Source organism: Oncorhynchus gorbuscha, linkage group LG07 (assembly GCF_021184085.1).
Source record: "Oncorhynchus gorbuscha isolate QuinsamMale2020 ecotype Even-year linkage group LG07, OgorEven_v1.0, whole genome shotgun sequence".
Taxonomy (NCBI): domain Eukaryota; kingdom Metazoa; phylum Chordata; class Actinopteri; order Salmoniformes; family Salmonidae; genus Oncorhynchus; species Oncorhynchus gorbuscha.
In genome coordinates, this window is record NC_060179.1 from 37699242 (window position 1) to 37720057 (window position 20816).

The following is a 20816-nucleotide window of genomic DNA, read 5'->3' on the forward strand; positions in this document are numbered from 1 at the left end:
TCCACTTCAGAAAAAAACTATAGGCTGGGCAGCATCTCCTACTGGATAATTTCTATATCTACACCTACCCTTTGGTCTCCCATCCAGGATTGTAACCCAGCCCACAATGCATAAAATGGCATGTTTCTAGTGGCAAGTTTTGACAAGTAACGATGAAAACAGATCGCAACAGTCATGAGTTTGGAATTTCCGTGAACTTCACCAGTCTGAATAATCAGCTCTGTAAGGTCATGGATCTTCCAATATGCTAATAAGTCTTAACACTTTGGCCATTGTCCTCGTTCCACCTGATTAGTTCAGCAGCCATCTTCTCCAAAACTGTGCATAGAAGCCTAGTCTTTTGAATTAGTTAATATATTTTAAAAACGTCTTAATAAGGAAGATAGACTATTATGTTATTATCCATAACCATACAACTATTGTCATGTAATCATTTCATGATCCAATATAAAATCAAACATCAACTTTATTTGAGGTTTGTCACACTTTAACGTAAAACGATAAAATGAAAGATAACAAACTAACAAAAAGGCATGATTCAAAGAACATAAAACAAAGGATGTCAAAAATAACAATAAAGTTGGCTTTATTAGGCCAAGCTAAAAAGGCAGACTGTCAAATTGTATTTACTGTAAACACTTCAATAAGTTTTACAGTACAATGCAGGTTCATATCAAAAACGGATACAAGTAGACTTTAAGAAATATACACAAAAAACAATGAATAATAAACTGCTTAACTGTAAGAAATAAACCGTTGGTTTACTTCCAATGCAAGGCCCTTTGATTACTTATAATTTCACCTGCAAGTAGCCCAATGCATAAAAAACAGCCCTGCTTGACAAATCAAATCAAATCAAATGTTTTTGTCACATACACATGGTTAGCAGATGTTAGTGCGAGTGTAGCGAAATGCTTGTGCTTCTAGTTCCGACAATGCAGTAATAACCAAAAAGTAACCTAGCTAACAATTCCAAAACTACTACCTTATAGACACAAGTGTAAGGGGATAAAGAATATATACATAAAGATATATGAATGAGTGATGGTACAGAGCGGCATAGGCAAGATACAGTAGATGGTATTGAGTGCAGTATATACATATGAGATGAGTATGTAAACAAAGTGGCATAGTTAAAGTGGCTAGTGATACATGTATTACATAAGGATGCAGTAGATGATATAGAGTACAGTATATACGTATACATATGAGATGAATAATGTAGGGTATGTAAACATTATATTAGGTAGCATTGTTTAAAGTGGCTAGTGATATATTTTACATCATTTCTCATCAATTCCCATTATTAAAGTGGCTGGAGTTGAGTCAGTGTGTTGGCAGCAGCCACTCAATGTTAGTGGTGGCTGTTTAACAGTCTGATGGCCTTGAGATAGAACCCGTTTTTTCAGTCTCTCGGTCCCAGCTTTGATGCACCTGTACTGACCTCGCCTTCTGAATGATAGCGGGGTGAACAGGCAGTGGCTCGGGTGGTTGCTGTCCTTGATGATCTTTATGGCCTTCCTGTGACATCGGGTGGTGTAGGTGTCCTAGAGGGCAGGTAGTTTGCCCCCGGTGATGAGTTGTGCAGACCTCACTACGGCCTTACCACACGTTCAACACTGGTACTACCACAGTTACTGTCTCTGTAGTCCTTGCAAACTGCACTTCATACAGGCAATATGCACAGCACTCCATAAAGCTTGGAAAATTCCAGAAAATGATGTCATTGCTTTAGAAGCTTCTGAAAGGCTTAATTGACATAATTTGAGTCAATTGAAGCTGCATCTGTGTATCTATTTCATGGCCTACCTTCAAATTCAGTGCCTCTATGCTTGACATCATGGGAAAATCAAAAACAAAATCAGCCAAGACCTCAGAAAAAAATGTTTGTAGACCTCCACATGTCTGGTTCATCCTTGGGAGCAATTTCTGTGGGACCATGCAGCCGTCATACTGCTCAGGAAGGAGACGGGTTCTGTCTCCTAGAGATGAACGTACTTCGGTGCGAAAAGTGCAAATCAATCCCAGAACAACAGAAAGGACCTTGTGAAGATGCTGGAGGAAACAGGTACTACAGTAAAACGATTCCTATATTGACATAACCTGAAAGGCCGCTCAGCAAGGAAGAAGCCACTGCTCCAAAACTGCCATAAAAAAGCCAGACTACGGTTTACAACTGCACATGGGGACAAAGATCGTACTTTTTGGAGAAATGTCCTCTGGTCTGATGAAACAAAAATAGAACTGTTTGAACATAATGACCATTGTTATGTTTGAAGGAAAAGGGGGAGGCTTGCAAGCCGAAGAACACATCCCAACCGTGAAGCACGGGGGGTGGCAGCATCATGTTGTAGGGTGTTATGCTGCAGGAGGGACTGGTGCACTTCACAAAATAGATGTCATCATGAGGAAAGAAAATGATGTGGATATGTTGAAGCAACATCTCAAGACATCAGTCAGGATGTTAAGCAAGGAGGCCTACAAACCTGACTCACTTACATCAGCTCCATCACGAGTAAAAGGTCAAAATTCACCCAACCTATTGTGGGAAGCTTGTGGAAGGCTACCGGAAACGTTTGACCCAAGGTAAACAATTTAGACAACGCTACCAAATACTAATTGAGTGAATGTAAAATTCTGAACCACTAGGAATGTGATGGAGGATATAAAAGCTGAAATAAATCATTATCTCTACTATTACTCTGACATGTCACATTCTTAAAATAAATTGGTGATCCTGACCTAAAACAGGCTGTTTTTACTAGGATTAAATGTTTATTTTTTATATTTTTTTATAATTGTTTTATTTCATCTTTATTTAACCAGGTAGCCCAGTTCTCATTTACAACTGCGACCTGGCCATGATACAGCAAAGCAGTGCGACAAAAACAACAACAGAGTTACACATTAAAGAATGTACAGTCAATAATAATAATAGAAAAATCTATATACAGTGTGTGCAAATGTAGAAGAGTAGGGAGGTAGGCAATAAATATGCCCTAGAATTAACACTGGAGTGATAGATGTGTAGATGGTGAATGCGCAAGTAGAGATATTGGGGTGCAAAAGAGCAAGGGTGCAAGAGTGTAAGTAATAATATGTGGATGAGGTATTGTGCTATTTACAGATTGGCTGTGTACAGGTACAGTGATCGGTAAGCTGCTCAGACAGCTGATGCTTAAAGTTAGGGAGGGAGATATAAGACTCCAGCTTCAGAGATTTTTGCAATTTGTTCCGGTCATTGGCAGCAGAGAACTGTAAGGAAAGGCGAAGTGTTGGCTTTGGGGATGACCAGTGCAATATACCTGCTGGAGCGTGCGCTACAGGTGGGTGTTGCTATGGTGACCAGTGAACTGAGATAAGGCGGGGCTTTACCTATCTAGACATTGTCTCTTTGTACCCGTCCTTCATCCAGCTGTACCGCTGGCCATATCATGAAATATATCTAGACTTTGTCTGTCTAGGGTTTGTCTGGGGATCTGAGTGCTCCAGCCGGTGACTTTGGCGCCCCGGAAATGTATTATCCTTTTTAACACTCCAGAGTAATGCAATCCCTGCCCTGCAAACCACCAACATCCACCAGCCATGTGCCAGACAGTCATCCAATCGGCCTTTAATAAACTCACCATAGAGGGAAGGAAAGAGAAAAACACAATCCCTCCATCCTCTCACTCATGAAGTATGTCTGTGTCCCAAATGGCGCCCTCAGTATTAGAGTTATTTTTTGTTATTTTTATCATGTGGACACTCACTGCTAACTGACAGGCAGGCCCCCACACATCTCTCCATTCCCTCCCCTCTCTACAGGGCATTGCAGTAGTTTTCATCTGGCCTTCATTATTCCCGCACACACAAACACACTGCAGACACACACACGCATGCACACAGGCACGCACACACAGACACACACACACACACACACACACACACACACACACACACACACACACACACACACACACACACACACACACACACACACACACACACACACACACACACACACACACACACACACACACACACACACACACACACAGACAGTGGTGATGTATTTTCAGCTCGCCTCTTATCGGCAGGCCCGTTTCATGGATTGACAAAATTGACGCTAATTACATCCAAATGGTGGAGAGTCATGAACATTTCTGAGTGAATATCTTTAATGGACTATAAATAAATGATGCCTGACCCTACTGGAATCTAATGCATTAGAAGGCCTTCTCTGCATGGCGGTGCAGAATTATGTATGTAACAGCAGTGGTCTTCCTGGTAGGTTTAGTCTAGTTAGTTTCAGTATTGGCTCTAGTTAGTTTCAGTATTTCATTTTATGTTATGACTTGCTCTAGCTGCTCTAGCTGTTCCTGACTACTGGAATTGTTGCCATAGCCCCAAAGCATTCTGTCTCTAACAACATAGATTGGTCTACCTTACAGGTTCAGCCTCGGTATTGACAGCCTACATTCCTTTATCAAATGGCGCCGGACTGGATGGCTGCCATTTTACAGGCTCTTAACCAACTGTGCTATTTTGTTTATGTTGTTTGCATTGTTTCTAACTTATTATGTACATAAAGTTGCTGCCACTGTCTCTTATGACCGAAAATATATTCTGGACATCAGAACAGCGATTAATCACCTCGAACTGGACAAAGATTTTTTTATTTAACGAGTCCGACGCGAAGGACATACTGCTTCCAGAGAACAGGTCCACATACCCGTCATTCACACGAAGAAAAGGCAGAGATACCGAGAAGGTCGGGATGCCTTGTTGGGATTCGTAGGCGAGTGAATAAATCGCCATTACATCGGTTCTATTGGCCAACGTGCAATCACTGGAAAACTTAATAATCTACTCTCGAGAATATCCTACCAACGGGACAATAAAAACTGAAATAACTTATGTTTCACCAAGTCATGGCTGAATGATGACATGGATAATATAGAGCTGGCTGGTTTTTCTGTGTATCGCCAGGACAGAGTAGCTACGTCTGGTAAGACGAGGGGCGGGGGTCTATTTGTCAATAACTGCTGGTGCTCAATGTCTCATGTTAAAGAATTCTCGAGGTATTGCTCGACTGAGGTAGAGTACCTCATGATAAGTTATAGACCACACTATTTAACAAGAGAGGATAAAAATAAATGTCCCTTTTTCAGGACCCTGTCTTTCAAAGATAATTCGTAAAAATCCAAATAACTTCACAGTTCTTCATTGCAAAGGGTTTAAATACGGTTTACCATGCTTGTTCAATAAACCATAAACAATTAATGAACATGTACCTGTGGAACAGCTTACAGACGGTAGGCAATTTAGGACACTAAAGATTTAGAACACTAAAGAGGCCTTTCTACTGACTCTGAGAAACACCAAAAGAAAGATTTCCAGGATCCCTGCTCATCTGTGTGAACGTGTCTTAGGCATGATGTAAGGAGGCATGAGGACTGCAGATGTGGCCATGGCAATAAATTGCAATGTCCGTACTGTGAGAGACGCCTAAGACAGCACTACAAGGAGACAGGAGGGTCAGCTGTTTGTCCTCGCAGTGGCAGAACACGTGTAACAACACCTGCACAGGATCAGTACATCCGGACATCACACCTGCAGGACAGGTACAGGATGGCAACAACAACTGCCCAAGTTACACCAGGAACGCACAATCCCTCCATCAGTGCTCAGAGAGGCTCAGAGAGACCTAAGGGCACAAACCCACCATCACTGGCCCAGACAGGACTGGAAAAAAGTCCTCTTCACTGATGAGTCACGGTGATCACCAAGGGTGATGGTCAGATTCGCTTTTAGCGTTGAAAGAATAAGGGTTACACCGAGGCCTGTACTCTGGAGCGGGAACGATTTGGAGGTGGAGGATCAATCATGGTCTGGGGCGGTGTGTCACAGCATCATCAGACTGAGCTTGTTGTCATTTCAGACAATCTCAACACTGTGCGTTACAGGGAAGACATCCTCCTCCCTCATGTGGTACCCTTCCCGCAGGTTCATCCTGACATGACCCTCCAGCATGACAATGCCATCAGCCATACTGCTCGTTCTGTGCCTTGATTTCCTGCAAGACAGGAATGTCAGTGTTCTGCCATGGCCTGCGAAGAGCCCGGATCCCATTGAGCACGTCTGGGACCTTTTGGATCGAAGGGTTAGGGCTAGGGCCGTTCCCCCCAGAAATGTCCGGGAACTTGCAGGTGCCTTGGTGGAAGAACTGGCAAATCCGGTGCAGTCCATGAGGAGGAGATGCAGTGCAGTACTTAATGCAGCTGGTGGCCACACCCGATACTGACTGTTACTTTTGATTTTGAACCCCCCTTTGATCAGGGACACACAATTCCATGTTAGTCACATGTCTGTGGAACTTGTTCAGGTTATGTCTCAGATGTTGAATCATGTTGTGTTCATACAAATATTTACACATGTTAAGTTTGCTGATAATAAACGCAGTTGACTGTGAGAGGACATTCTTTTTTTGCTGAGTTTCTATTATTCTTAGCTGTCTATATACCACCACAAACCGATGCTGGCACTAAGACCACACTCAACGAGCTGTGGAAGGCCATAAGTAAACAAGAAAATTCTCATCCAGAAGTGGCGCACCTAGTGGCGGCGGACCTTAATGCAGGCAAACTTAAATCCATTTTACCTAATGTCTACCAGCATGTCACATGTGCAACTATATTATTTTGTTTTACCATAATTATATCCCCCTGATTCCTGCTTACAAGCAAAACTTAAAGCAGGAAGTACCAGTGACTCGCTCAATATGGAAATTGTCAGATGACACAGATGCTATGCTATAGGACTGTTTTGTTAGCACAGACGGGAACATTGAGGAGTATACCCCCTCAGTCATCTGCTTCATCAATAAGTGCATCGACGACGTCGTCCCCACGGGACCATATTTACATATCCCAACCAAAAGCAATGGATTACAGGCAACATCCGCACCGAGCTAAAGGCTAGAGCTGCTGATTTCAAGAAGTGGGACACTAATTCGGACGCATATAAGAAATCCCACTATGCCCTCAGACGAACCATCAAACAGGTAAAGCATCAATACAGGACAGAGATTGAATCCTACAACACCGCGTCTGACGTTCGTCTGATGTGTCAGGGCGTAAAATCTATTGGTCTACAAAGGGAAACCCAGCCGTGAGCTCAGCAGTGATGCAAGCCTACCAGATGAATAAGTGCCTTTTATGCTCGCTTCGAGGCAAGCAATACTGAAGCGTGCATGAAAGCCCCATCTGTTCCGGATGACTGTGTGATTACGCTCTCCATAGCCGATGTGAGCAAGACCTTTAATAACAAGGCCGGTGGCCAGATGGATTACAAGGGCGTGTACGTGTGACATTTTCAACCTGTCCCTGACCAAGTCTGTAATACCCACGTTTCAAGCATACCACCGTGGTCCCTGTGCCAAGAATGTGAAGGTAACCTGCCTATTTCACTTCCGCCCCATAGCACTCATGTCGGAAGCCATGAATTTCTTTGAAAGGCTGGTCATTGCTCACATCAACACCATCATCCCGGGAAACCCTAGACCCACTCTAATTCGCAGATCTAACAGATCCACAGATGACGAAATTGCATTCAAGCTCTTTACCACACTTTCTCACCTGGACAAAAACCTTTGTAAGAGTGCTGTTCATTGACTACAGCTCAGCATTCAACACCATAGTGCCTAAAAAGATCATCACTAATCTAAGGACCCTGTTACTAAACACTTCCCTCTGCAACTGGATACTGGATTTCCTTCCCAGGTGGTAAGGGTAGGAATCAAACAATCTGCCAGGCTGTTTCTCAACACCGGATACACTGCCGATTTGGCAGGTTTTCTTACTTACAAAGCATGTAGAGGTCTGTAATTTTTATCATAGGTACACTTCAACTGTGAGAGACGGAATCTAAAACAAAAATCCAGAAAATCACATTGTATGCATTTTATAGCATGATATATGTATTTGATACATCAGAAAAGAAGAACTTAATATTTGGTACAGAAACCTTTGTTTGCAATTACAAAGAGCATACGTTTCCAGTCGTTCTTGACCAGGTTTCCAGACACTACAGCAGGGATTCTGGCCCACTCCTCCATAAAGACCTTCTCCAGATCCTTCAGGTTTCGGGACAGTCGCTGGGCAATACGGACTTTCAGCTCCCTCCAAAGATTTTCTATTGGGTTAAGGTCTGGAGACTGGCTAGGCCACTCCAGCACCTTGAGATGCTTCTTACAGAGCCACTCCTTAGTTGTCCTGGCTGTGTTTCGGGTCGTTGTCATGCTGGAAGACCCAGACACGACCCATCTTCAATGCTCTTACTGAGGGAAGGAGGTTGTTGCCCAAGATCTCGCTATACATTTCCCCATCCATCCTCCCCTCAATACGGTGCAGGTGTCCTGTCCCCTTTTCAGAAAAGCATCCCCAAAGAATTATGTTTCCACCTCCATGCTTCACGGTTGGGATGGTGTTCTTGGGGTTGTACTCATGTTTCTTCTTCCTCCAAACACAGCGAGTGGAGTTTAGACCAAAAGCTCTATTTTTGTTTCATCAGACCACATGACCTTCTCCCATTCCTCCTCTGGATCATCCAGACGGTCATTGGCAAACTTCAGACGGGCCTGGTCATGCGCTGGCTTGAGCAGGGGGACCTGGCATACGCTGCAGGATTTTAATCCATGACGGCGTAGTGTGTTTCTAATGGTTTCCTTAAAGACTGTGGTCCCAGCACTCTTCAGGTCATTGACCAGGTCCTGCCGTGTAGTTATGGACTGATCCCCCAGCTTCCTCATGATCATTGATGCCCCACGAGGTGAGAACTTGCATGGAGCCCCAGACCGAGGGTGATTGATCATCATCTTGAACTTCTTCCAGGTCTACAATTTTATCCCTGATGTCTTACACAGCTCCCTGGTCTTGGCCATTGTGGAGAGGTTGGAGTCTGTTTGATTGAGTGTATGGACAGGTGTCTTTTATAAAGGTAACGAGTTCAAACAGGTGCAGTTAATACAGGTAATGAGTGGAGAACAGGAGGGTTTCTTAAAGAAAAACTGACATGTCTGTGAGAGCCGGAATTCTTACTGGTTGGTAGGTGATCAAATACTTATGTCATGCAATAAAATGCAAATAAATTACTTAAAAATCATACAATGTGATTTTCTGGATGTTTGTTTCAGATTCCGTCTCTCATAGTTGAAGTGTAACTATGATAAAAATTACAGACCTCTACATGCCTTGTAAGTAGGAAAACCTGCAAAATCGGCAGTGTATCAAATACTTGTTCTCCCCACTGTATATACCAGGCATTTTCAGGGAAGGCCCTTAAAATGGTCAAAGACCCAAATCATAGACTGTTCTCTCTGCTACCGCACAGCAAGTGGTACTGGAATACCAAGCCTAGGTCCAAAAGGCTCCTTTAACAGCTTCTAGACCCAAGCTATAAGACTGCTGAACAATTAATCAATTGGACACCCCAACTATTCTTTTGCTCTTGCCAAAGAAGTCAATGGTTAAATTAGCACTCTGACTGATTGTGTTGTGGAGGGCCTGCTTTGGACATGTAAGGGGTTCAATCTCCTGTAGTGAGGAGTTGTTTACTTCCTCCACACCTCCTGACATAAGTACACTACACATCCTGATGCTGATCATAACACTGACATGTATAATGCACATTTAAATCCTATAATAAAAGTCTATCTCAATATTGATCGAGACAGGTTTTTTCCTGCAGTTGTCAACATCCATGGGAATTGTAAACAACACATTTTAATGTGTGCTTTGTAAGGTTGGTGGGTTGTCATTACCTTAATCCTGATTCCTGATTAGGAGAGAAGAAACTCAATGAGAATTGGGAACTTTTACCCCCTACCTAATACAGGCTTTGAGGTTTACAAGAGAAAAGGACCGTTTGCTCTCATCAAGAAGTAAGTTTTGCAATCAGCCAGCAACTTTTTAAGTTGGGATTCATTTGCAAGGCACAGTTTTGATTAGATTTGGCCCTGGCACCTTTTCACTGTTCAGTTTAATATTGTCTAACACAGAAGGGAACAGGGGAGGGGGAAGTCCGTTTTCAGTAATGTCCCCTGCTGTTTTGTATTTGTTTATTGAGATGATAATTTTGATTGAAATTCAGTAGCCCGTTGTTGCCAGTGCAAATCGGCTGACAACTGGACCGTGACTCAGAAACACCCCTGAGGTGCTGTTCTGTATTCTGGATACCAATCTTTTTAGCTAACATTGACAAGGAGAGGAATAGAGATGGCAACCAGGCTAGCTGTCCTGCAGGACTCCTGACGTTCTTTGTCAGTACATTATATCACCAAGTATCACAGTCAACCAGGCTTGCTGCCTGACTGCAGAGCTGCCTGTCAGTCACTCTCTGGGAGTCTACCTCACATGCTCACTCACAGGGAGTCCTCCTCATCAATAATGTCTTCCTCATACCGTATGCTCAATAATATGTACCTCGTGCGTCAAATTAGCTACCTGATATGTTTACAATGGCTACCTTCAGTGATTAGTGGAGGGTAAATGTAAATAAATGACATTCACCTGCATTTACCTATTTTCTTTTGCACGGAGTATTTACCCACCCTTGGAAAATGCATTGAAAATGTTGGGAGCATTACTTTACTTTCAGGGAACAGCGATCAGTGTTTATCCATTTTTTTTTACCACTACATCACTGGCTACCTATGCTCAGTGATGGTTGGGTATATACATCTGCGAAGCAATATGAAAATGGTGCTGCTAGGCTAGCATGAAGCATTATTTCGGTGAAGTCAAAATAACCTGTTAATGTGGTTTGAGGTTTGACATGTTAATTCATGTAGAAGATGAGAATGTACATGGATGATTGAACTCTTCTGGCTTTTTTTTGATCACTGCATGAATTACACTGTGTTAGCTTTCACTTTGTACTGTATATGCTCTGTAAATTCAAAGTTTTTTATCATGTTTTTGATGTACATTTATAGTGTCCTGATTTGTTAAAGCACACTCTTAGAAAAAAAGGTTCCTTAGAGAACATAAATCACTTGCTACTTCACTGACCCAAAATGGTTTCATATAGAACCCTGCATGGGTTAATATTTTTAGCTAAGAATATAAATTAATAAACAATTAAATAATGGACAAAAGAATATAAGAATATATTTATTTATGTATTGTATATGCAAAACTAGTTTGGAAACAGGCACTGGTGGCCAGGGAGTCATCTCTTTGTTTGAATGAAGGTCCACGTCAACTCTGCCTGACTTCTTTAGAATACAATACAATAACATACAATACAATGTTGTCCATTAGTTACATTGAACAACACAAAAAATGTGTTTTCTGTCCCATTCTCAACCCCCGAACTGCAGACCTCACACATACAATTGAAACGAGCACAGGTTCAAGCTGTGGTGCAACGCCCCAGGATGGAGAGAATGTTTTAGGGTTAAGGGCATTGCTTAAGGGCCCAACTGTAAGGGAATGTTTTGTGGATGTGTCAAATCAATTCTGCCTGTTTTTGCCAGCCCCCACCCAGGATTAGTTCCGGCCAAACATGAGATAATATTAATAAATAAGCGTGAAATAATCTGCCAAAATGAAGCCAAAATGCTATGCAGACATATAATTATTATGAACCAATATAAACCAATATACACAGGCAGTTAGAAAAACCAAGGCTAGCTTTTTCAAACAGAAATTTGCTTCCTGCCACACAAACTCAAAAAGGTTCTGGGACACTGTAAAGTCCATCGAGAATAAGAACACCTCCTCCCAGCTGCCCACTACACCGAGGATAGGAAACACTGTCACCACCGATAAATCCTCTATAATTGAGAATTTCAAGAAGCATTTTTCTACGGCTGGCCATGCTTTCCACCTGGCTACCCCTACCCCGGTCAATAGAACTGCACCCCCCACAGCAACTCGCCCAAGCCTTCCCCATTTCTCCTTCTCCCAAATCCAGTCAGCTGATGTTATGAAAGAGCTGCAAAATCTGGACCCCTACAAGTCAGCTGGGCTAGACAATCTGGACATTCTAAAATTATCTGCCAAAATTTTTGCAACCCCTATTACTAGCCAGTTCAACCTCTCTTTCATGTTGTCTAAGATTCCCAAAGATTTGAAAGCAGCTGCGGTCATCCCCTTCTTCAAAGGGGGGGACACTCTTGACCCAAACTGCTACAGACCCATATCTAACCTACCCTGCCTTTCTAAGGTCTTCGAAAGCCAAGTCAACAAACAGATTACCGACCATTTCGAATCCCACCATACCTTCTCCGCTATGCAATCTGGTTTCAGAGCTGGTCATGGGTGCACCTCAGCCATGCTCAAGGCCCTAAAATATATCTTATATCTTAACCGCCATCGATAAGAAACAATACTGTGGAGCCGTATTCATTGAACTGGCCAAGGCTTTCGACTCTGTCATTCACCAAATCCTCATCGCCAGACTCGATAGCCTTGGTTTCTCAAATGTTTGTCTCGCCTGGTTCAAACAACTACTTCTCTGATAGAGTTAATTGCTGTCAAATCAGGGCCTCTGGCATTCTCTATGGGGGTGCCTCAGGGTTCAATTCTTGGACCGACTCTCTTCTCTGTATACATCAATGATGTCGCTCTTGCTGCTGGTGAGTCTCTGATCCACCTCTACGCAGACGACATCATTCTGTATACTTCTGGCCCTTCTTTGGACACTGTGTTAATAACAACCCTTCAGATGAGCTTAAATGCAATACAACTCTCCTTCCGTGGCCTCCAATTGATCTTAAATAAAAGTAAAACTAGTATATGCTCTTCAACCGATCGCTGCCTGCACCTGCCCGCCCGTCCAACATCACTACTCTGGACGGTCTGACTTAGAATATGTGGACAACTACAAATACCTAGTTGTCTAGTTAGACTGTAAACTCTCCTTCCAGACTCACATCAAACATCTCCAATCCAAAGTTAAATCTAGAATTGGCTTCCTATTTCGCAACAAAGCATCCTTCACTCATGCTGCCAAACATACCCTTGTAAAACTGACCATCCTACCGATCCTCAATTTAATTTATAAAATATCCTCCAATACCCTACTCAATAAATTTGATGCAGTCTATCACAGTGCCATCCGTTTTGTCACCAAAGCCCCATATACTACCCACCACTGCGACCTCTATGCTCTCGTTGGCTGGCCCTCGCTTCATACTCGAGGGCCAGCCATACACTGGCTCCAGGTCAACTACAAGACCCTGCTAGGTAAAGTCCCCCTTTATCTCAGCTCGCTGGTCACCATAGCAGCACCCACATGTAGCACGAGCTCCAGCAGGTATATCTCTCTGGTCACCCCCAATACCAATTCTTCCTTTGGCTGCCTCTCCTTCCAGTTCTCTGCTGCCAATGACTGGAACAAACTACAAAAATCTCTGAAACTGGAAACACTTATCTCCCTCACTAGCTTCAAGCACCAGCTGTCAGAGCAGCTCACAAATTACTGCACCTGTACATAGCCCATCTATAATTTAGCCCAAACAACTACCTCTCCCCCTACCGTATTTATTTATTTACTTTGCTCCTTTGGCACCCCATTCTTTCTATCTCTACTATGCACTTACTTCCACTGCAAATCTACAATTCCACTGTTTTACTTGCTATATTGTATTTACTTCGCCACCATGGCCTTTTTTTGCCTTTACCTCCCTTATCTCACCTCATTTACTCACATTGCATTATTGACTGTATGTTTTACTCCATCTATAACTCTGTGTTGTTGTATGCGTCGAACTGCTTTGCTTTATCTTGGCCAGATCGCAATTGTAAATGAGAACTTGTTCTCCACTTGCTTACCTGGTTAAATAAAAGTGAAAAAAAAAGATTTAGAAGAACAACTTACATGCAGTTGTTGTCAGCAGCAGCCGAAAGAGAGATCCTCTCTCTCCGATAGTTCTGGGATACTGCCAGACTGAGCAAAACATAGATAATGTGTTAAAAGTAATGCAATGATTAATTAGGCTATTGAATCACCAAGACTTATTAAGTAATTTATACAGTACACCCTCTGTCAGCAACAGTCTTCTAATGGCTTCATTGAACAGTTCCCTCAATTAACTCCACACTGAAATACTGAAATAAAAGTAACAGTTCGCTAATTGCCAAAGTCAGGCTTGGGTCTGTAAGCTCCATTTGGTATATCCCAAAATAAAGAAAATCATGGTTATTTGACAACGTTAGCTGGCTAGCTTATAAAGTGGCAAATTAAAGTAGCCTTGCTTTTTATTTTTAACTAGCTACAAACATGCTCAAATTCTAATTACATTTCAAATGTATTTATCTAGCCAAGTTTATCATATGCCTTTGGCGTCATATATGTGAATTAAATGATCAACTTGACTTTTTTCTAGCCATTTTTCTAACCAGGTGAAATCATGCAGCAGCAACATTTATATGGCTATAAATGTCCATGGAAAACAGCTGAAACAAAGTCAAAGGAAACGTTGGCTGTCATTTCAGAGTTTGATGGGACTGGTTATTTTGTGTTGTTTTTTAAAATCCCCCATTACATTCTGGGGTATAGGGATAGAACCCTCAATGTTCTTTGCCTTCACTGGGTATATACCGTGAGCTCCAAAAGTATTGGGACAGTGACACATTTTTTGGGGGTTTTGGCTCTGTACTCCAGCACTCTGGATTTGAAATTACACAATAACTATAAAGTTAAATTATAGAATGTCAGGATTAATTTGAGTGTATTTTCATCCATTTTAACCATTTACAAATTACTTTTAGGACATAGTCCCCCCATTTTAGGGGACCAAACATATCGGGAAAATTCCCTTGTGTGTATTAAAATAGTCAAACGTTAAGTATGTCCCGTTTCCATAGCACACAATGACTATATCAAGCTTGTAACTCTACTCTACTGTACACATTTTTTTGGATGCATTTGCTGTTTTTTGTTTTGGTTGTGTTTCAGATAATTTTCTGCCGAATAGAAATGAATGGTAAATATTAGTTGTGTCATTTTGGAGTCACTTTTACTGTAAAGAATGGAATATGTTTCTAAACACTTCTACATTAATGTGGATGCTACCGGGATTACGGATACTCTTGAATTAATTTATAATAATTATAAGTAAGAAAGTTACACAAATATCATACTCCCCCCCTGTTATTGCCATGGCGAGAGGTCTTTGGGGTATGATATTTGTGCATCTGTAACTTTCTCATTCATCATTATTAAAGATTTATTTAACCCCAAAAACTTGAATCTTGAAGGCTGCTGTTTTAGATGGTTCACATTTCTAAATCCCAGGCTAAAGCTTTGAATATGACATTTGGAATATGTTACATTGAAGACCAGCAGCCAACTTAGAATGAATAGGCTACACTTCCTATGCTTTTCTACAGAACATCGCCACATTTAAAAGGGACTGAGATTTAGCACTTATTAAATATTTAAGTTTGAAACTTGCTATGACTTTAGGGAGTAACTTATTCAATAATGCTGGTCATGCAATAACCATCTGACATTTTGTCTCTGGTTTCTCATACAGCTTCATTCCAACTCAGACAAAGGGGATGGCTCCGTAAGGTACATTCTGAGTGGGGAAGGTGCTGGGAGTATATTCATCATCAACGAGGTGACAGGAGATATTCATGCAACAGAAAGCCTGGACCGGGAGAGGAAAGCACACTACGTCCTCCACGCACAAGCCTTCGACCGCAACACTGAAAAGCCCCTGGAACCAAAGTCAGAATTCATCATCAAAGTCCAGGACATCAATGATAACGCCCCAACATTTCCAGATGGTCCTTTTGTAGCTGCTGTGCCTGAGATGTCTGGAGTGGGTAAGGACAGCCCAGTATTTTGTTACCTGCTAACAATAAGTTTACTTGTATTTGTAGTCTTCTTTACTAGATAAGAATTGGTAGCCATTTTGGCTTTATACTGTAGGTGTGTATCCTTTATCTAGGAATGCACTTTACCCGTAACATATCTAAGAATTGAACTTAAAATTTGAAACTTGTTATTATTTAAACTATTTATGTTTTATTCAGAAATCACCGGAATCTTAAGAAAGAGGTTGTGATTCCAAAACGTCTGGCACAAGACCTCGCCCAGTGTTTAACACACTGTAAAGTATTTTACCCGACTCAGTATATTAAATCCACTCTGACCCTGTTTCACTTCTACACAAAATCCATTCTTAAAAGCCCATACATAGTCATGTATTCATGTACAACAACAGAACACAGAATGCTCTGTGTTACACCTCCCCGTTCCTCTTGTTTCATTTCCATTTGTATATTTTCACATGCCAGTGGAGTCTTCCCTCTTTCCTATTTCTATTTTTTTGTTTTGTATTTTATTACTCATTCTCTCTCTGATGATTCCCCTGCGTGGCTGAGGGAAGGTCTTTATTAAGCACTCACTAATGCTCCCCATCATCTCTCCCTCCATCTCTCTCTCTCTCTGACCGCTGAGACTGCAAGCCTCTGGAAGCCTCCACATCAAGGAGAGAAATCCTACACTCGCCTCCTCTGGAGACCTTGCTCCTGATTTGCCCAGCATCTTGTGGTAGCTTCTTTGGTCGTCTCTTTTATTCTACCACTCCGTTTTTAGCTTGTGACGAACAAAAGCGTTGCTTTTCTCAGTCCAATCAATTTTTCCCTGGCTGAAAACCAAATGGCTCTAATAAAAAAATGAAACATGTCAGACTTGGGCCCCAAAAGTGGTGTGTTTTGCCCAGACTGGTTGCAAGCTTCTATCATCATGTTTTTGGACTCCTGAATAGATTTGTGAAAGTTGGTATCATTTTCAATGATTGCTCTATCAATGCCATTTTTGTGTGTTCTTTGAGCCACTATCCTCCTCTCTGCCCACATGTCCAAATTCCTCCATTGGTGGTTATCTTTTTTCTTCTTAGGTAGTTTTGAAAAATTACAAAGTGGTGGTCTGGGGTGGTGTAGCGAATAGGGCCGCTGTCTTCAGTGCGGCGCATATAATGGACTTGAACAGTTCACCCAGTGTAGACCTGGGGACTGTCCAAAATATATTAACCTCAGTAAACGCCAGTAGACTTGTAAAGGGCCTTTTCTATAAACAGTCAATATGCCCCTTGATGCCTTCTTGTAAATTAGCATAATAGAAACATCACCATAAAATTCTGTCAGTTTAAGCTAAAGATATCAGCATCCACCTATGTCGCATTTCTCCATCTGCGGTGAAAGGTGACAGAGCGATGATTTGTCTGTAGCATCCGCATGGTTTGGCATAAAGTCTCATCTATGGGAAGATGAGACTCTCATGAACACGATGTAGACTGTCTGAACTCGGTACAGCCGATCTGCCAAACCATTTGGGCTACACCCTAACCCTTCTGTGCAAAGGCGAGACTCTCGCGAACATGTACATGTCCATTGTTTTCCTCTAGTCACCCACAGACTTCACAAGACTCATCTGAAGGTCCCCCGGTACCAGTTGAAAAAATAAATGGAAGTTATACGGACATAAAGATGGGGTTAAATACATGTCAAAATAAAAAAGATATATGTTTCCTGATCTTAATAAATCTCTAAGATATAGGAGACAATTCCGAATAAACTTCCTTTTGATATTTGTAATGTAGTGAATTTGTTATTCAATGTGCTTGTATGAGCTAATAGCGGTAAGGCCCCCAAAAAATGTCATCCAATCATTTTTCCATTTTTTGATACTTCAAGGGCTCTTAAAATTCTTGTATGAGAGCTCCTGTATTGCATGTACAGTTGAAGTCGGAAGTGTACATATACCTTTGCCAAATGCATTTAATTCCTGACATTTCATCCTCTGAAAAACTCCCCGTTTTAGGTCAGTTAGGATCACCAATTTATTTTAAGAATATGAAATGTCAGAATAATAGTAGAGAGAATGATTTATTTCAGCTTTTATTTCTTTCATCACATTTCCAGTGGGTCAGAAGTTTACATACACTCAATTAGTATTTGGTAGCATTGCCTTTTAATTTTTAAAAGTTTTGGGTAGCCTTCCACAAGCTTACCACAATAAATTGCGTGAATTTTGGCCCATTCCTCCTGACGGTGCTGGTGTAAGTGAGTCAGGTTTGTAGGCCTCCTTGCTCGCACGCGCTTTTTCAGTTCTGCCCATACATGTTCTATGGGATTGAGGTCAGGGCTTTGTCAATACCTTGACTTGTTGTCCTTGAGATGTTGCTTCAATATATCCACATAATTTCCTTTCTACATGATGCCATCTATTTTGTGAAGTGCACCAGTCCCTCCTGCAGCAAAGCACCTCCCACAACATGATGCTGCCACCCCCGTGTTTCACGGTTGGGATGGTGTTGTTAGGTTTACAATCCTCCCCCTTTCTCCTCCAAACATAACAATGGTCATCATGGCCAAACAGTTCTATTTTTTTTTCATCAGACCAGAGGACATTTCTCCAAAAAGTACAATCTTTGTCCCCATGTGCAGTAGCAATGTCCCCATGTGCAGTATTTTTTATGGCGGTTTTGGAGCAGTGGCTTCTTCCATGCTGAGCGGCCGTTCAGGTTATATCAAGATAGGATGCATTTTACTGTGGATATAAATACTTTTCTACCTGTTTCCTCCAGCATCTTCACAAGGTTGATTTGCACTTTTCGCACCAGAGTACGTTCATCTCTAGAAGACAGAACGCGTCTCCTTCCTGAGCTTTATGATGGCTGCGTGGTCCCATGGTGTTTATACTTGCGTACTATTGTTTGTACAGATGAATGTGGTACTTTCACGTGTTTGTAAATTGCTCCCAAGTATGATCCAGACTTGTGGAGGTATATAATATTTTTTCTGAGGTCTTGGCTTATTTATTTTGATTTTCCCATGATGTCAATACAAAGAGGCACTGAGTTTGAAGGTAAGTCTTGAAATACATCCTCTGGCACACCTCCAATTGACTCAAATGATGTCAATTAGCCTATCAGAAGCTTCTAAAGCCATGACATCATTTCTGGTCTTTTCCAAGCTTTTTAAAGGCACAGTCAACTTATTGTATGTAAACTTCTCACCCACCGGAATTGTGAAACAGTAAATTATAATTGAAATAATCTGTCTGTAAACAATTGTTGGAAAAATGACTTGTGTCATGCACAAAGTAGATGTCCTATCCAACTTGCCAAAACTATAATTTGTTTGCAAGAAATTTGTAGAGTGATTGAAAAACGAGTTTTAATGACTCCAACCTCAGTATATGTCATCTTCCGACTTCAACTGTATTGAGTTGCTTAGACCTTTTATTATTTGACTCTGTTGAGAAAAATCCACTGGTCTCAAAAGTTTTTTGTTTCCTGGAAAAACTTCAACAATGCCAGCCAGACTGATAGCAAGACCCTACAACATGTAGATTCAATCAACATTGATAGCCTGAGGGGAAGAATCATGGATTGAAAAAGGGAAAATAATAACCCTATTTCTCTCCCTTCTGCCCCCTCCTTTTGCTTGTATCCATTTTAAAGCCATTCGTCTTCAGCCTGCTGGTGTCAAATCGGCTGTAACAATCAACAGTCCTCACACTCCACAGCACTAATCCTCCTGCATTTGTCAATACCATTGCTCTCCAGCCCAGGATGGGTCTTGGAGTATGGCGGCTAATTGCCCGTGATGTTCCTTTTTCCTAAATTGATTAGCTGGGCACGTGCCAGGGTATTCTAATGTTACCATTTAACTTCCCAGAATTGAACTGCAGAAATCACATTTTTAAGAATTACATGAAAGGGGAATACATTTTCTACTTTTCTACTCGAGAATGGTCTCTGACATACACTCCTGCTTGAACATTTTATTTTTTGCTCACTCTCTCTCGCTCTGTTTCTCTCTCTCACTCTCTCGCTGTGTTTCTCTCTCTGTCTCTCTCTCTCTCTGTGTGTGTTTCTCTCTCTCTCGCTATATTTCTATCATTTTCTCTCTTGCTGTGTTTCTCTCTCACTGTGTTACTCTCTCTCTTTATCTCTCTCTCTCTCTCGCTGTGTTTTTCTCTCTTTCGCTGTGTTACTCTCTCTCTCTCTCGCTGTGTTTCACTCTCTTTCAATGTGTTTCTCTCTCTCTCGCTGTGTAACTCTCATTCTCTCTCACTGTGTTTCCCTCTCTCGCTGTTTCTTTCTCCCGCAGTGTTACTCTCTCTCTTTATCTCTCTCTTGCTGTGTTTCCCTCTCTCTCTCGCTGTGTTTCTCTCTATTTCTCACTGTGTTTCTCTCTCTCTCTCGCTGTGCTTCTCTCTCTCTCCCTTTCTTTCTCTCGCTGTTTCTTTTTCTCGCTATGTTACTCTCTCTCTTTATCGCTGTCTCTCTCGCTGTGTTTTTCTCTCTCTCGCTGTGTAACTCTCATTCTCTCTCACTGTGTTTCTCTCTCTCGCTGTTTCTTCTCCCGCTGTGTTACTCTCTCTCTTTATCTCCCTATCTCTCTCACTGTGTTTCTCTCACTCGCTGTGTTTCTCTCTCTCGCTGTGTTTTTCTCTCTTTCTCTGTGTTTTTCTCTCTCTCGCGGTGTTACTCTCTCTCTCGCTGTGTTTCTCTCTCTCTCGCTGTGTTTCTCTCTCTCTCGCTGTGCTTCTCTCTCTCTTTCTCTCTCAGTGTTACTCTCGGTCTCTCTATCCCTCACTGTGTTTCTCTCTCCCTTGCTGATTCTCTGTCTCTCGCATGTTTCTCTCTCTCGCTGTGCTTCTTTCTCTCTCCCTTTCTCTCTCTCGCTGTTTCTTTCTCTCGCTGTGTTACTCTCTCTCTTTATCTCTCTCTCTCGCTGTGTTTTTCTCTCTTTCGCTGTGTTACACTCTCTTTCGCTGTGTTTCTCTCTCTCGCTGTGAAACTC

The 20816-nt window shown here is 41.9% G+C and overlaps 1 protein-coding gene across 3 annotated transcripts in view; it reads left to right on the top strand.

Moving 5' to 3' along the window:
• Positions 1 to 20816, top strand: part of LOC124039839 (cadherin-18-like) — a 369098-nt gene that overhangs the window by 234172 nt on the left and 114110 nt on the right. For all 3 annotated transcript variants that reach the window (XM_046356288.1, XM_046356287.1, XM_046356289.1), the window contains one exon: positions 15527 to 15821. In XM_046356288.1, coding sequence (XP_046212244.1) covers positions 15527 to 15821 — 295 coding nt within the window. The remainder of the gene's footprint in view (positions 1 to 15526; positions 15822 to 20816) is intronic.